The sequence below is a fragment of the Aspergillus pseudodeflectus genome (assembly GCF_044049435.1).
Source record: "Aspergillus pseudodeflectus strain CBS 756.74 chromosome Unknown BJX68scaffold_5, whole genome shotgun sequence".
Lineage (NCBI taxonomy): Eukaryota > Fungi > Ascomycota > Eurotiomycetes > Eurotiales > Aspergillaceae > Aspergillus > Aspergillus pseudodeflectus.
The window spans coordinates 539508-552013 of record NW_027263781.1 but is presented as its reverse complement, the minus strand read 5'-3'; the positions used below and the strand labels follow the sequence as shown (position 1 = coordinate 552013).

The following is a 12506-nucleotide window of genomic DNA, read 5'->3' as shown; positions in this document are numbered from 1 at the left end:
GTCTTTTAGTGATAGTTACCGACCCGAAAACCACCCCTAAGTGTGCGCTCTGCAAAGGAGAACACACTGCATGGAGCAACGCCTGCCCTCGGAGACGGAGAGAGCAGGCCAGGATAGAAATGGCCCGGAAGACCTGGCCTACCTTCCACCTTGAATCGGACGAACCAAGACCAATCACCCTTAAAACGCCAGCCAGCGGAAATGGAGGAGAAGCCCCGGTTCCGTGTGAAGGGAGAGGCGGAGCGGTAACATTACCCAGCACACCGACCCCGAGTGTCTCCCCTAGCCAATCCCACCCATATGATCTTCGAAGAACTATTCAACCGTCTACGCGCCTGGCGGAAGGAGAATGGCAGACCCACCGGAGAAGACGAACACTGTCCCCTCAGAAGAGCGGCCAGAGGGACAGGAGCCGAAGCCCAGGCGTTAGGCAAACTCGCCCGGCTTTCACAGAACGGAGCGCGAACGCTTCACTAGGAAGGCGAGAAGCATGAGAAAAACCAGTAGAGAATGTCCAAACAATAGAGAACTTCTTTCAACTTACGCCGAGCCAACAATGAGCGCTCAGCCGTACCTATCCATACTGCAGTCAACGTAATGAAGTCCCGGGACAACATCACGGCAAGCCTGGTTCGGGACAAGAGAATCACCGGTTTCGATGTGCTGGCTATACAAGAGCCTTGGAGGAACCCGTTTACGCACACGACGCACAACCATATCCCGCAACTTCGAGCTCGCATACCTTGAACATGGGAAAACGCGGGTATGCTTTTTCATCAATAAGAGAATACCCAGCCACCACTGGGCAGTCACCCATCATACGCCGGATGTCAGCACTCTGGAGCTTCAGTGGGGCGAACAGGGGGAGACTATCGCCATCCATAATATATACAACCCCGTTGTAGCCATTGAACCAACCTACAGCGCCATCACTGCCCTCCAAGGCGTGCTGAGACAATGGAACAGGACGGAACAACTTATCGATACCCAGCCATAACGGGACAACAACCTCTAGGAGAACTCCATTTCTATATTGATTTAGAGCTCTATCAACTTCGTAGTCACAGGCATATTTTGAGACGTGTCAGGAGCTAAGTGGTTGTCTCATCTTGCACCTCAGATCCTTATAGGCGCAACCTTGAGGTAACCGATCAATTCACCATTGTTGAAGTACATATATGCACGCACTCCTGATGATTTGGGAGTCCCCAATCCAATCTAATGTGATTTAAATCAGATCTAGAACCTTCTTGAGCTCACGAGCGTCATAGACCAACTTGGTGACGGCTGGATTGCCGACCACATTCCCTAGCGTGAACTTATTCTCGATAATCTGGATGCGCGCTAGCATAAAGGCTTGGGCCTTTTTGACCGCATAGGAAACAGCTATCATCTCCCTTTGGATATGGCGTCGACAATGAGGATGAGTTTTCATCTATGACCTCGATTTGTGGTGTCAATAGCTATGTTTACGCCACTCCGACAACATACGCTCTGAATGCCACGACCACAAGTTCCTATGCCCCGACATGTACCTCGTCATATACTGTGGGCGCGAATGACACATGTGTCACGATATTTGAAATTATGTCTCCACCTACGGCATAATTACAGAGAATGCACTGACAGCGTCTTGTGAAGAGTTGGCTCCAGGACGAGCCCTTTGTCTTCCTAACACCTGTACCATATATCAACTGCAAATGGTGGATACGTGTGACTCCCTGGTAGCAAGCCTGAATGTTACCATGGCCCAGCTCCTAGCCTGGAACCCCATTATTAACGCAGTCTGTTCCAATTTGGCTACTTGGAGGGGTGGTACCTATGTTCCAGGTGAGGTTCCAGTGCCACGACGCACTTCCTATTTTACCTCGCTAATACTATATACGTTTAGCTCCCCCGGGGGCACCGTGACCGTTGAGGAAGGAACCAGTGCGACCACCGCAGTGGCAGTGCCGACAGATGCCCAAGGTGAATCAAACACGAACTGCGCCAAGTGGCACCAGGTTTGCGTTTCTCGGTCCCCTGAATATGGCATATCGTCTGAAAATTCTGAATATGGCATATCGTCTGACAATTATGAAAACTTCTAGGTACAGTCAGGAGATTATTGCTCGTTATTATCGGTGAAATACTCCATTTCGCTTACTGATCTTCTCTTTCTCAATCCCCAAATGGATGCAAACTGCACCAATTTGTGGCTCAACACTTCCTACTGCGTCGAAGCCGTTGGTAACATTGCTACGTACTCTGCCTATCCCTCTTCGACCGCTACATACGTCTTCCCCAAGCCCACTAGCACCTCATTTACACCCACCCCGGTGGCTCTACCCAGCCTGAACCCGACAGCTCCTGGCACCTTGGATGACTGCGACTTGTACGAGAATCCAGTGGCGCCGACAGAATCAACTGACCATGATTTAACGAGTTGTGAGACTTGGGCAGATGATGCTGGTGTGGATCTGGCCACTTTTGTTTCCTAGAATCCTAGCTTGTCAACAGATAACTGTGTTTTGGACACGAACTACAGCTATTCCATGAGTCGCAACAGTACTGGTGAGTTCTTCACTTCCTTTAGACGTCTTGTAGTACTGTCTTGTTTTTTTTTTCTTTTTCTATAGTTGCGTACAGCTAACCCGCAACATACACAGAAGAAGAGTCTCTCCCATACAGTTACTGTTTTCCGGCTAATACGACACTGATCCCCGAAACCTCTCTTCAACCATCACAGTGCGCATGCTATATCCAGCTCCGAGCGCAAGATCAGGGTACGTCTTCCAGGCCATCGAGTGCGGATAGCAAGCAACAAGCCTAACTCCTGTGATCACTCGCAGAGCTGACCAACTGCACCATGTTCGCCTCTCTTTTCCACACCTCGAGCGTCCTAGTGACTACCCTCAACCCCTGGATTGGCTCATACTGCGATAATGGTCTTTGGAGCCAAATGTCCAGTGATGGATACGTTCAGGTATGTGTTGAGGCAGTCTCAGGAGTCACGGTAACGCCCACTTCCACGACCCCTACCACAACAACAACGAGCACGACCTCGGAAACCAGCGCCACTCCTCCAGCCGAAACTCAGCCTGGTGCTACTACAGACTGCAGTCTGTGGCACGTGGTTGAGAGCGGCGACGGATGCCAGACCATTGGAGATAAATATGGCATATTTCTAGAGGATTCCCATACCTGGAATCCGGGTGTTGGGTCCGACTGCTCGACGCTATGGCTGGGTTACGCGGTTTGTGTGGCTATCTAGAATTTTCGGTTCTATTTTTGCTCTGTAGCTTTCCGTAGTCTAGGTATAGCTCTATAGTTAAGTCTAAGTCTGTGCTCGGATCGTTTACAATGACTCGTCCATTTATGTGATCTCCATCGTTATACACCACAATTTTCAGGGCATATCGGCTCTCAGATCAAAAAAAAGGAAAAGTAATGTTCTTGACAAATAATAATCAGTGTTCCATTCACTAGGGCCGAGGCACATTCTTAGCACCCTAGGATTAATAGCAAAAATAGGAACAGAATCGCCTCCCCAGCAGAAAGTAGTTGGGTTCGACGCGCTAAAAGCTGGCATCGACGCGCTAGTCTGCCTCAGGCATGAAGGCGGGTGGAATTTGGCCCGTGCCCTAAATTCCACGTTGAATTTACGCCTGTATTCACCTTACCGCTTTTTTACTTTCAATACCTTTACTATTAAATCGACATACTTCGTTCTGAAGGACAAAAGGCAGCCTATAAAGGAGTGAAACGACCCTTGATTAAGATAAGGTGCTTATAAAATACTTCAAAAGCATTTATTAAGTAATTAAATAGGTAATTCTACTAGGCTAATGGCGTATTTGACAGGTTTATGGATATGTATAGAGAATACGCGGTTGACTATATATATCTTGAGGACTAAAACCTGAAGTTAATAACTACTTCCTAAGCACTTGAGAAGTGATTAGAGATTTAAACTACTCTTTATTTTCTAACTCTAACTCGCGTAACTCTTGCTCTTTCTTTTTAATCTTAATCTGCTTCGCAAGTAATTTAGCTTTAATACTCTAAATCTTTAACTCCTCTTCTAATTTCTGCAGCTCAGTATTCTGAGATTGGTCGCGTGAATTAGCTGTAGTAACTCTGCGAAGACTGACGTGAGAGGTGCTAGAAAAGTAGGGGTAAGTACTTAATAAGTAGTTTCCTAGCACTCTATAAGAATCGTACCTTGATCTTGCCTAGGAACTTCCTTACTGGCTTTAACTACCTCTCTGACTTGGAGTTCTTTATAGCGGCCTTCCACTGCTAGAAGATGGAAAAAATATTTAATCTTGATTATGAAGATTCTCAGAAGAATTAGATTCTTCCTCTTACCGAGCTAGCTCTATAGAAGATTTCCATCTAAGTACTTACAAAGCACTTTGCAAGTGTTTTATAAGTACTTGGGGTAAAGACGTACCAGATCAAGCCATATTATTAAGAAAACTAGTTTCAAGGGTTTGAGTTACATATCAATGCCGAAGACCGTAGGAGCTATAAGCTCGATTCTGTTGAATATCTTGTATGTCTAGCTTCCATGACCTATGTATATATTATAAGCAGTTAGCAAGCACTTAAAAATATTAGATGTCCTCCACGGTTTCCCTTCGCTGATTAGGGGGCACGTTGATAACATAGCCATATCCTATTGGATCAGTTGCTGGATATTCAGGAAGATCATTACTATATTCCAACTTCAGAACCTTTAATGGGTTCCTCGAGGCATCAGTAAGTGGAATTAAGATATTTTCTTCCCCCTAATCAGTTAGCAAGCGCTTGGCAACCAGTTAATAGTAACCCACCTCGTGTAATTGATCGCTCAATTCACTTTCAATTGATTGAAAAAGTTCATCCTGTAAGAAAAAGCTAGGATCTTCAAGATCCATTGTGAAGTAGTTAATAAGTGATTACTAAGTACTTCGAGGATTTGTCTTGCGAATTGGGAGAAAGAAAACTAAAATCCGAAGTGAAATTCAGGGAACTTACGGTTATTTAAATATTTTACTTACTAGCGGTAAGGTCCAATTCCACATGGTCAGCTGACTCCCGAGTGGCGGGACCCGCTTTCAATGTCGATGCCACCTACCCTCTCCCCTACCCAGGGATAGTTAGAGAAGCTGGATGCTGACTAACAGCGCACATGTGGGTGTTTTGTTTTGACACTAGGGTACTGTAATTAGAGCAACCTTACTTCGCTCTTTGCTCCTTTTCGACCAACACGCCGAAAATCCTCAATCAGACATACCCATGGTCTGCCTCCAGTTCTGCAGAAGGATCCCGCTCTCCTCCAGTCTCAAACACAGACCCAGATCTTCTCCAATTCTAAGTTCTAGACCACAAATTCTTCCGCGCCTTCGAATCCCAACTCTACTCCCCACCATAACCAGCAGCCCGTTTCAATCCCTATCCCCCGCAAACCAGGGTTCAGATTCAAGCCAGATCCCAGACGAGGCTCTAGACGACTACTCTAGTATTGAAGCCTCTCTCACCAACCCAGAGAATGGGACTACGTGGGGCTTCGTTGTGTACCGTTGCACCTACGGCAATGAGCGACAATGGCAGCGCATGGTCCAACTAATTCAAACCACAGTCCAAGGCTCGCTTACGCTAAACAGGAGACTTGATCTGCTGGTCGGCCATCAGGCAATCTTCATAGAGGACGCAGCGCGTCTCGATGGCGCAACGAGCCACATTGTCCGCGACCATTTCCAGCCCTGGGTTAAGAACCAGTTGGGTGCTCAAAATGGTGGTTTTGAAAGCCCAGCAGACCTGGAGTTAAAAATTCGGGGACTAGCACCACGGTATAACTTCTGCCTCTTCGTTGATGAGATCTGTCTAGAGTCGCTGGATCACATGAGTATGCCTGTTTTCAAGGTGCTGTGTCGGTTCTCGGGGGTTCGGGGGGAGAATGAACGGGAGTATACGGTTTATCCTGGGTATGAAGATGGGGAGACGGAGGAAGAGGAGGAGGATGTGGGTTGGATGTATAGGGAGGTGGTTGATTATTGTGGGATTTATGTTCGTCTGATGGAGGCGACGGATTGGTATGAAGAGTATGTGCGTCCGCCTGGATTGATTTTTTGTGATGAGGATGGGTTGCCGGGGTTTTGGAGGAAGAAGGGAATGAAGTGAATCAAGTCGCGAAGATCTCTGTAAAAGAACTTCCTGGTTGGCGGAGGCATCGTTCCTTGTGTGGACAGGGATGTAAAAATGCTCGAGATAGCATAGTGGCAGGCACGAATGAACTCGGTATACCTTCAGGGCTAGGCTCGGCGTTCCTCCGCAATGAAGAGCGATTTGGAAGTCTCTTGGTGGATAGGATCCTAATTCTCCAAGGGCTATCATCAAGGTCGTCAAGTCTAACTCCATCCCCAGAGTTGGAATCTACGCCGCACTTCAGGTATCTCGCACAATTTCGTCCGTGGTCCTCATCCGCAAAGCTTCGAAGCTTGCTGACTCTTCCCTAATGCTAACAAGTTAGCAACCAAATAGTCAACCAGCAAGCGATATTTTCCAATTAGACCAGCGGTAGAAACATATCCTCTCTGATTGGTGGAACCGGAGGGTATAGGAATCAGATGCTTAGTGCCTGAAGGATCTCGCTGACCTTACGAACCAAAATATCCCAGGCCTGCTATGCTCATATATCGAGTTCTCCTACAACGTGACGGAAGAGCAGCTACAAACATGGAACCCCTGGCTGGCAGGCGACTGCGATACAGCGCTCTACGCAGATCTTAATGCCACTGACATGCGCGCCGTGTGCGTAGGTGTTGTCCCACGCAGCTCCACCACCACCGCTGCCCTTTCCACTTCAACCTCCTCCACCACCTCGACCCCGGCAGCTCCCACACAGACAGACATAGTCGCAGGCTGCCAGAAGTACTACACAGTAGCCTTTGGCGACGATTGTTCAACAATGGAGTCCAAGTTCGGGGTTACCCTCGCCCAGCTCTACGATTGGAACCCCAGCAGTATGTATCCCCACCGCACGCCCTTTTAGAAACCACACAATCCTACATACAATCCATCAATCTAACAGCTAGCTCCAACTAGTCGGCAAAACCTGTACGAACCTCTGGCTCGGTATGCATACTGCGTCGAAGGGCCCTCTACCACTACCACTATGACGACGGCGACAACAACAACAACAAAAACAACGTCAAATGCCGCCCCATCACAGACCCAGACTGGTATTGCTCCTAACTGCAACAAGTACTATACTGTCGTGAGCGGTGACTCGTGCGCGAAAATTGAGAGCTCGTACGGCATTGCCTTTTCGCAGCTTTATGAGTGGAACCCGGCTATTGGGGCTAATTGTGAGAGCCTGTGGGTGGGGTATGATGTCTGTGTTGGGGTTTCGTAGTGTGTGTCCATGGTATGGATACTACGTGCACTTCTGCGTCGTGGAACGGGGGAAAGGGGTGGCTTAGAAGTGCTATTGCAGTGTGTACCAGTGTTGTCTGCTTTTGTATTTGATACGGGACTAGCAATCGGCGGACGCTTGGGGATTCTATCCTCAGGAATGTTTGTAGCGGGGGACGATGGAATAGGGATGTAGTGAAGGATCGAAGGAAAGGCAATGGCCAGCTCGGCAAAATGTTGGGGACGGGAGTCTCGTTTTTTAATACCAAAGATTGAGAATGGGTACACTATTGAGCAAAAGCATCAACCCATGCTATGTATCGAATACTTCGGATCCTAGACCGCTAGCAGAATAGGATAACCCCAAGACTGATTTACTGCAGCGACTTTCCTCTTCTTCCTCTTCATCCACCCAGGCCACTGCGTCACAGTCAGTACAAGCCCCTGTCAAATGGAGATCAAGGAGGCAAACCTTTAGATAATAAACCGGCACATCAAGAAAAGATACAGAGTATAGAAATAAATGTAATGTACAAGAGTATCTAGCCCATATTATCATCAACACCTATTGCCATTATGTCAACCGTCGTTGGACCACCAAGATTTGATATCCGCATTCCAGAATTAGCTTCGCCTCGGGATTAGCAGCCCTACTGCAGTATTGTAGTACCTGAACCCAGCGAGTAGCTACTACTATTACCATAAGAGCTATACCAAAGGTTATTCGTCTGTCCAAATCCAAGGCGCGTACTGTAGCACAGCTGACGCATCCCACCCAGCAGCCATCACATGACTACCGAGGGGCCATCAACCCCTCTCTTCAAACCATCACCACAACTTCAGTTCATCCTTATTTGCCCCCACCCCTATCCATCTAAAATGCACTGGCAGAATATCCTATCCCTCCCATTTCTTACTTCCACGCAAACCATTTTATCGCCAGATCAAACAGAAATATTAAATACCCAGAGCTGTCCCCATATCCACATCTTCGGTGCCCGCGAGACCCTAGCCGAACCGGGGTACGGCCTATCCAGACCCCTCGTCGATGCGCTCTTAGATGCCTATCCCGGTAAATCCACAGCAGAAGCCATTGACTACCCGGCCTGTGGCGGCCACCCCTCCTGCGGGGGCGCTACACACCCCGAATCTGTGGCTGCGGGAATTGATGCAGCGGGCCGCGCGATCAATGCGTTTCATGAGATGTGTCCGACCACAAGGATTGTACTTGTTGGGTATTCTATGGTAGGCTTAGTAGTACCCTAATATATCGCTTTATATTTCGCGCGCTATATTCATACATTGTTAGGGCGGCGAAGTCCTAGACGCAACTCTCTGCGGCGGCGGGGTCCCCATTGAGGGGATAACAAATACAACGATCCCGCTCACCCCCTCAGCCGTTGAAATGGTTCGAGCTGCGATCTTTCTAGGCGAGCCGCTATTCCGCGCGGGATTACCGTATAGTATTGGGGGTTGTGCTGCTGGTGGGGTAAGTATTATGCCTTTCATTACTTGAGAATAGATGGATTGTGCACCTAGTTTTCCTGTGTGGCTCATGGTTTAACCTTGGAATGCATAGTTCGACGCTCGCCCCACGGACTTCATCTGCCCCTCAGCAGACAAAGTCCAGTCCTACTGCGACGCACCGGATCCGTATTGCTGTAATGGAACGGATTCGACGCCGCACTATTTGTACAATGAAGTGTATGGGGCGGCGGCACTGAGGTTTGTGCTGGGGAAGCTCGATATCGATTAGTTTCCATGGGGGGAGGGGTTGCGTTACAAAAACTGCCACATAGGGCTATAAGAGGGATGGGATATACATAGAGCCATATTGTGATTATCATATAGTCAACTATTCTGTCTACATAGCACCCAATGCTCTTTCAATTTCTGTTGTCGTTCACTGTCATTCCCGGTCAGCCACGGTGGGATAGCCTGTCACCACTCTCCTTCTCCAAAAATCCAAGACCCTATGTGTGCTGTTGTATAGACGCCCAATACGTTTCGGTTATTGTGTTTCATATTACCAGGCACAGCCTTCCAGGTGTCAAGGGGACAGATATTCAGGATCATGGAACTCATAGTAGCCTGAGCCGATCTCCATTGTCTGTCCACCATTCGGCATCGTCACATTAGCCCTTGTGTTCGGGGGTATTTGCACGATCAAATGGAACCCGTTGCGGTGGGCCGCAGCCTCGACTTGATTGTTTTCAAACCACCATTCCGTGCTGACTTCTCCATATGGACTGATGAACCTGGTCTTGGCGTTTGTAATATTCCCACCAGGTAGCGGTGCAACCGTGACTGCCTTCCATCCTGGCTTTGCCGGAGCGATGCCACCAATGACTTGGTGAATCCAATTGGCTACGGAGCCAAACGAATAATGGTTGAAGCTGGTCATTTCACCCGGGTTGACGCTCCCATCGGGCAGGAGACTGTCCCATCGCTCCCAGGTAGTCGTGGCATTCTGGATAACTTGGTATAGCCACGAGGGCACACGGGTTTGGAGAAGCATACGATAGAAGTCATTAGTCGCGTTGATACCCCGCAGGGCAAATCCAAGAGAGGGAGTGCCGGCAAATCCAGTCCCGACAAGGTAGTCGTTTTCCGCAATAATTTCGCGCAAGGTCTCGGCGGCTGCTGTGCGGTCTTTGTTGTCGGTGTATAGTCCAAAGTGAAGTGCGAGGGCATACGCCGTTTGCGTTCTATTGGCCATATCGCCATTGACCATCCACGCCGCCTGGAATTCTCTCGTCAATCTGGCCCTTTCGTCATGGTATCTCCCGGCAAGTTCGTGGCGGCCTAGAATAGAAGCCATATTTGCTAGAAGTTCGGTGTTATGTATCAAGTAGGCATCGGCGACAAGGTGGGTTGCAGTGGTGGCGTTTCCTGGACTGTCGGGCGGTGATTTGGGATCCAACCAGTCGCCATACTGGAAGGTGGTGCGATTCCAGAGTCCAACTTCATTCCGGCGTATGCCCGTATCAATCCAGGCCTGAGACTGGTGGAACTGGTCCTCTAACATGCCGGGGTCCCCAAAAGCTTGGTAGATGTTCCAAGGACCGGCAACGGCAACGTCACCCCAGATTGCTGCGGATATAGGGTAATCGTAATTAGGGAGTATTGGAACGAAGGACGGTGGAATCATCGTCCCATTCCGCTGCATTTCCGACCAGATGTCTCTATGCCAGCCTTGCCAGAAGCCCGCGGTGTCATATAGATAATTCGCAGTTGGACCAAAAGTATTCGCATCTCCCGTCCATCCAAGGCGCTCATCCCGCTGAGGACAGTCGGTCGGTATGGAAATAAAATTCCCCTTCATGGACCAGCGCACGTTGTGGTGGAATCGGTTTAGCAGTTCGTTTGAGCATTCAAACCATCCTGTTTGTTCCATGTCGCTGTGGATCACGATCGCTGTGATGGACTGGTCATTAAGGGCACTTTCCTCAGGCCACCCGTCGATCTGGGCGTATCGAAATCCATGGAAGGTGAATTTGGGTTCCCAGATCTGGGGCCCATTGCCATGCAAGATGAGGGAGTCGGCAGCCGTCGCGAATCTTAGTGGGCGAAGAGCCAGCTCGCCGTCCTCGAGAACCTCCGCATGGCGCAAGCTGATATTGGTGCCGCTAGGTCCCTCAACCTTGACCTGAAGCCAGCCAACGAGGTTTTGGCCAAAATCAACAATTGTTGTGTTCGAAGGGGATTGGAAGATGCGCTGCGGTTTGCGTTGTTCGATCTTTCTCACCGGGGGGCCGTCGGGCGAAACCAGCTCTCCCTTGAGCGCCGGCAGCTGCTTCACCCCGAGCCAATCGCGGCTGTCAAAATCCGCAGAGGACCAACCCTCATGCTCACTTTCCAGCCTCGAGTCGTAGGTTTCCCCATTGTAAATTTCCGCAGCTAAAAGAGGGCCGGTGTTTGCTTTCCATGAAAGGTCAGTTGGAACTTGGACTATACTACCGTCCTGCAGGGTGACAAGAAGTAAGGACAATAGACCAAGCGTGTCTCCATAGACATTCCGACTGCCGCCATTGAATCCCACGTTTCCCGAGTACCAGCCTTCAGCAATAGTGGCCCCGATTGTGTTATTGCCGCAGTTGATCAGCTCAGTCACATCGTAGGTGTCATAGACGTGTCTAAATTCGAAGGATTGCCAGCCGGGCGCTAACACATGATCTGCCACCCTGATCCCATTAATCTCAGCCTCGTACAAGCCCAAGGCAGTAATGTAAAGGCGAGCAGATGCAATCTCGGATTCCACGGTGAAGGGCTTTCTGAAGTAAATAGGTCGCTTCGGCCTGTCGACGTCTTGTTCACGTTCTGCTGCAATGGGAACGGCGCCACGCCAGTCTTCTGGACTCAGGAGGCCCGTCTCGACCGTCACCCAGTCGGACCATGGGGTCGATGATTGCCAAGACTGGCCATGGGCTCGGGCTCTGACAGTGGCAGACTCTGCCGCTTCCAAAGGCGAATCGGGCCAGGGCACGTATATAGAATTGGATGAATTGGCACTAAAGATTTTGCGTCCGGAATCCAGACCGCGGATGACTTCAATGTCGTAACTGCGTTGCTCCCAGTCAACTGCATTGCCACTAAACCTCCACGAAATACGAGGCTGCGTTTCGGCAATGCCTAGAGGTAGGCGGTGATGTTCAAATGATAGTCTGGAGATTGAAACTGCCATTGAGATGATGAATCATAGAAATTCTGTGAATCAGATGTGAGTTAGCGCAGGCCTAGGTCAGCCATTATAAAGACTGTATCGGCGGCTATTCATCCGAGCGTCCATCGCTGCTAACTCAAAGATGTAGGTAACTCGGACCCTTCATTTCTGACGACGTCCTTTTTCGGCCCTAAATGTACTGTTGATGCCTTCAAGTGCTCATGTATGAAGAATACCGGGGTTTCTCGGGTTATCTGGGACCGGTTTCAAGCAGACGACTGCGGCAAAAGGAACAGAGTAAATCGCCCATACAACCAAGGTCTCACGGGTATGGCTCCTGGTCTCGCAGGAAAACTGCACCCCTCATGATCTCGGTGTCTGATACTGCGGGGGTCCTAATCAGGATGTCGGACAGTGGCCAGAGTGTGGGGAAGCGAGGGGTCTATGATCTTGCGGGGTTACC

General features: G+C 49.3%; 5 protein-coding genes across 5 annotated transcripts; 3 read left to right on the top strand and 2 right to left on the bottom strand.

Moving 5' to 3' along the window:
* Positions 1 to 1437: 1437 nt before the first annotated feature.
* Positions 1438 to 3253, top strand: BJX68DRAFT_252871 (LysM peptidoglycan-binding domain-containing protein; the record flags this gene model as incomplete). The annotated part of the gene is made up of 7 exons (XM_071042624.1): positions 1438 to 1569; positions 1617 to 1841; positions 1920 to 2003; positions 2091 to 2451; positions 2500 to 2577; positions 2649 to 2765; positions 2832 to 3253. 7 exons carry the CDS (start codon positions 1438 to 1440, stop codon positions 3251 to 3253), a joined length of 1419 nt encoding a protein of 472 aa, XP_070903422.1.
* A 1105-nt stretch (positions 3254 to 4358) lies between these two features.
* BJX68DRAFT_228223 (uncharacterized protein) lies at positions 4359 to 4957 on the bottom strand. The gene is made up of 2 exons (XM_071038825.1): positions 4818 to 4957; positions 4359 to 4772 (listed from the first exon to the last, which is right to left on the bottom strand). The coding sequence occupies exons 1-2, from the start codon at positions 4899 to 4901 to the stop codon at positions 4599 to 4601; spliced, it is 258 nt and encodes an 85-aa protein (XP_070903421.1). The 5' UTR covers positions 4902 to 4957; the 3' UTR covers positions 4359 to 4598.
* A 237-nt stretch (positions 4958 to 5194) lies between these two features.
* On the top strand, positions 5195 to 6278 carry BJX68DRAFT_163350 (uncharacterized protein). Its single transcript, XM_071036913.1, has one exon. It carries the CDS (start codon positions 5263 to 5265, stop codon positions 6145 to 6147), a length of 885 nt encoding a protein of 294 aa, XP_070903420.1. The 5' UTR covers positions 5195 to 5262; the 3' UTR covers positions 6148 to 6278.
* Positions 6279 to 8224: 1946 nt separating this feature from the next.
* BJX68DRAFT_163336 (Alpha/Beta hydrolase protein) lies at positions 8225 to 9325 on the top strand. The gene is made up of 3 exons (XM_071036912.1): positions 8225 to 8625; positions 8690 to 8869; positions 8960 to 9325. The coding sequence occupies exons 1-3, from the start codon at positions 8260 to 8262 to the stop codon at positions 9134 to 9136; spliced, it is 723 nt and encodes a 240-aa protein (XP_070903419.1). The 5' UTR covers positions 8225 to 8259; the 3' UTR covers positions 9137 to 9325.
* A 105-nt stretch (positions 9326 to 9430) lies between these two features.
* Positions 9431 to 12064, bottom strand: BJX68DRAFT_262791 (bacterial alpha-L-rhamnosidase-domain-containing protein; the record flags this gene model as incomplete). Its single annotated transcript, XM_071044527.1, has 1 exon — positions 9431 to 12064. One exon carries the CDS (start codon positions 12062 to 12064, stop codon positions 9431 to 9433), a length of 2634 nt encoding a protein of 877 aa, XP_070903418.1.
* Positions 12065 to 12506: the final 442 nt, after the last annotated feature.

What these genes read in the sequence shown, in the direction of transcription:
- BJX68DRAFT_228223 (XM_071038825.1), bottom strand. Translation starts at nt 4,901, where the DNA reads ATGGATCTTGAAGATCCTAGCTTTTTCTTACAGGATGAACTTTTTCAA. An exon ending in TGAGCGATCAATTACACGAG is followed by an intron (nt 4,773 to 4,817) that starts GTGGGTTACTAT and finishes CTAACTGATTAG; the next exon opens with GGGGAAGAAAATATCTTAAT.
- BJX68DRAFT_163350 (XM_071036913.1), top strand. Translation starts at nt 5,263, where the DNA reads ATGGTCTGCCTCCAGTTCTGCAGAAGGATCCCGCTCTCCTCCAGTCTC.
- BJX68DRAFT_163336 (XM_071036912.1), top strand. Translation starts at nt 8,260, where the DNA reads ATGCACTGGCAGAATATCCTATCCCTCCCATTTCTTACTTCCACGCAA. An exon ending in TACTTGTTGGGTATTCTATG is followed by an intron (nt 8,626 to 8,689) that starts GTAGGCTTAGTA and finishes ATACATTGTTAG; the next exon opens with GGCGGCGAAGTCCTAGACGC. An exon ending in GGGGTTGTGCTGCTGGTGGG is followed by an intron (nt 8,870 to 8,959) that starts GTAAGTATTATG and finishes TGGAATGCATAG; the next exon opens with TTCGACGCTCGCCCCACGGA.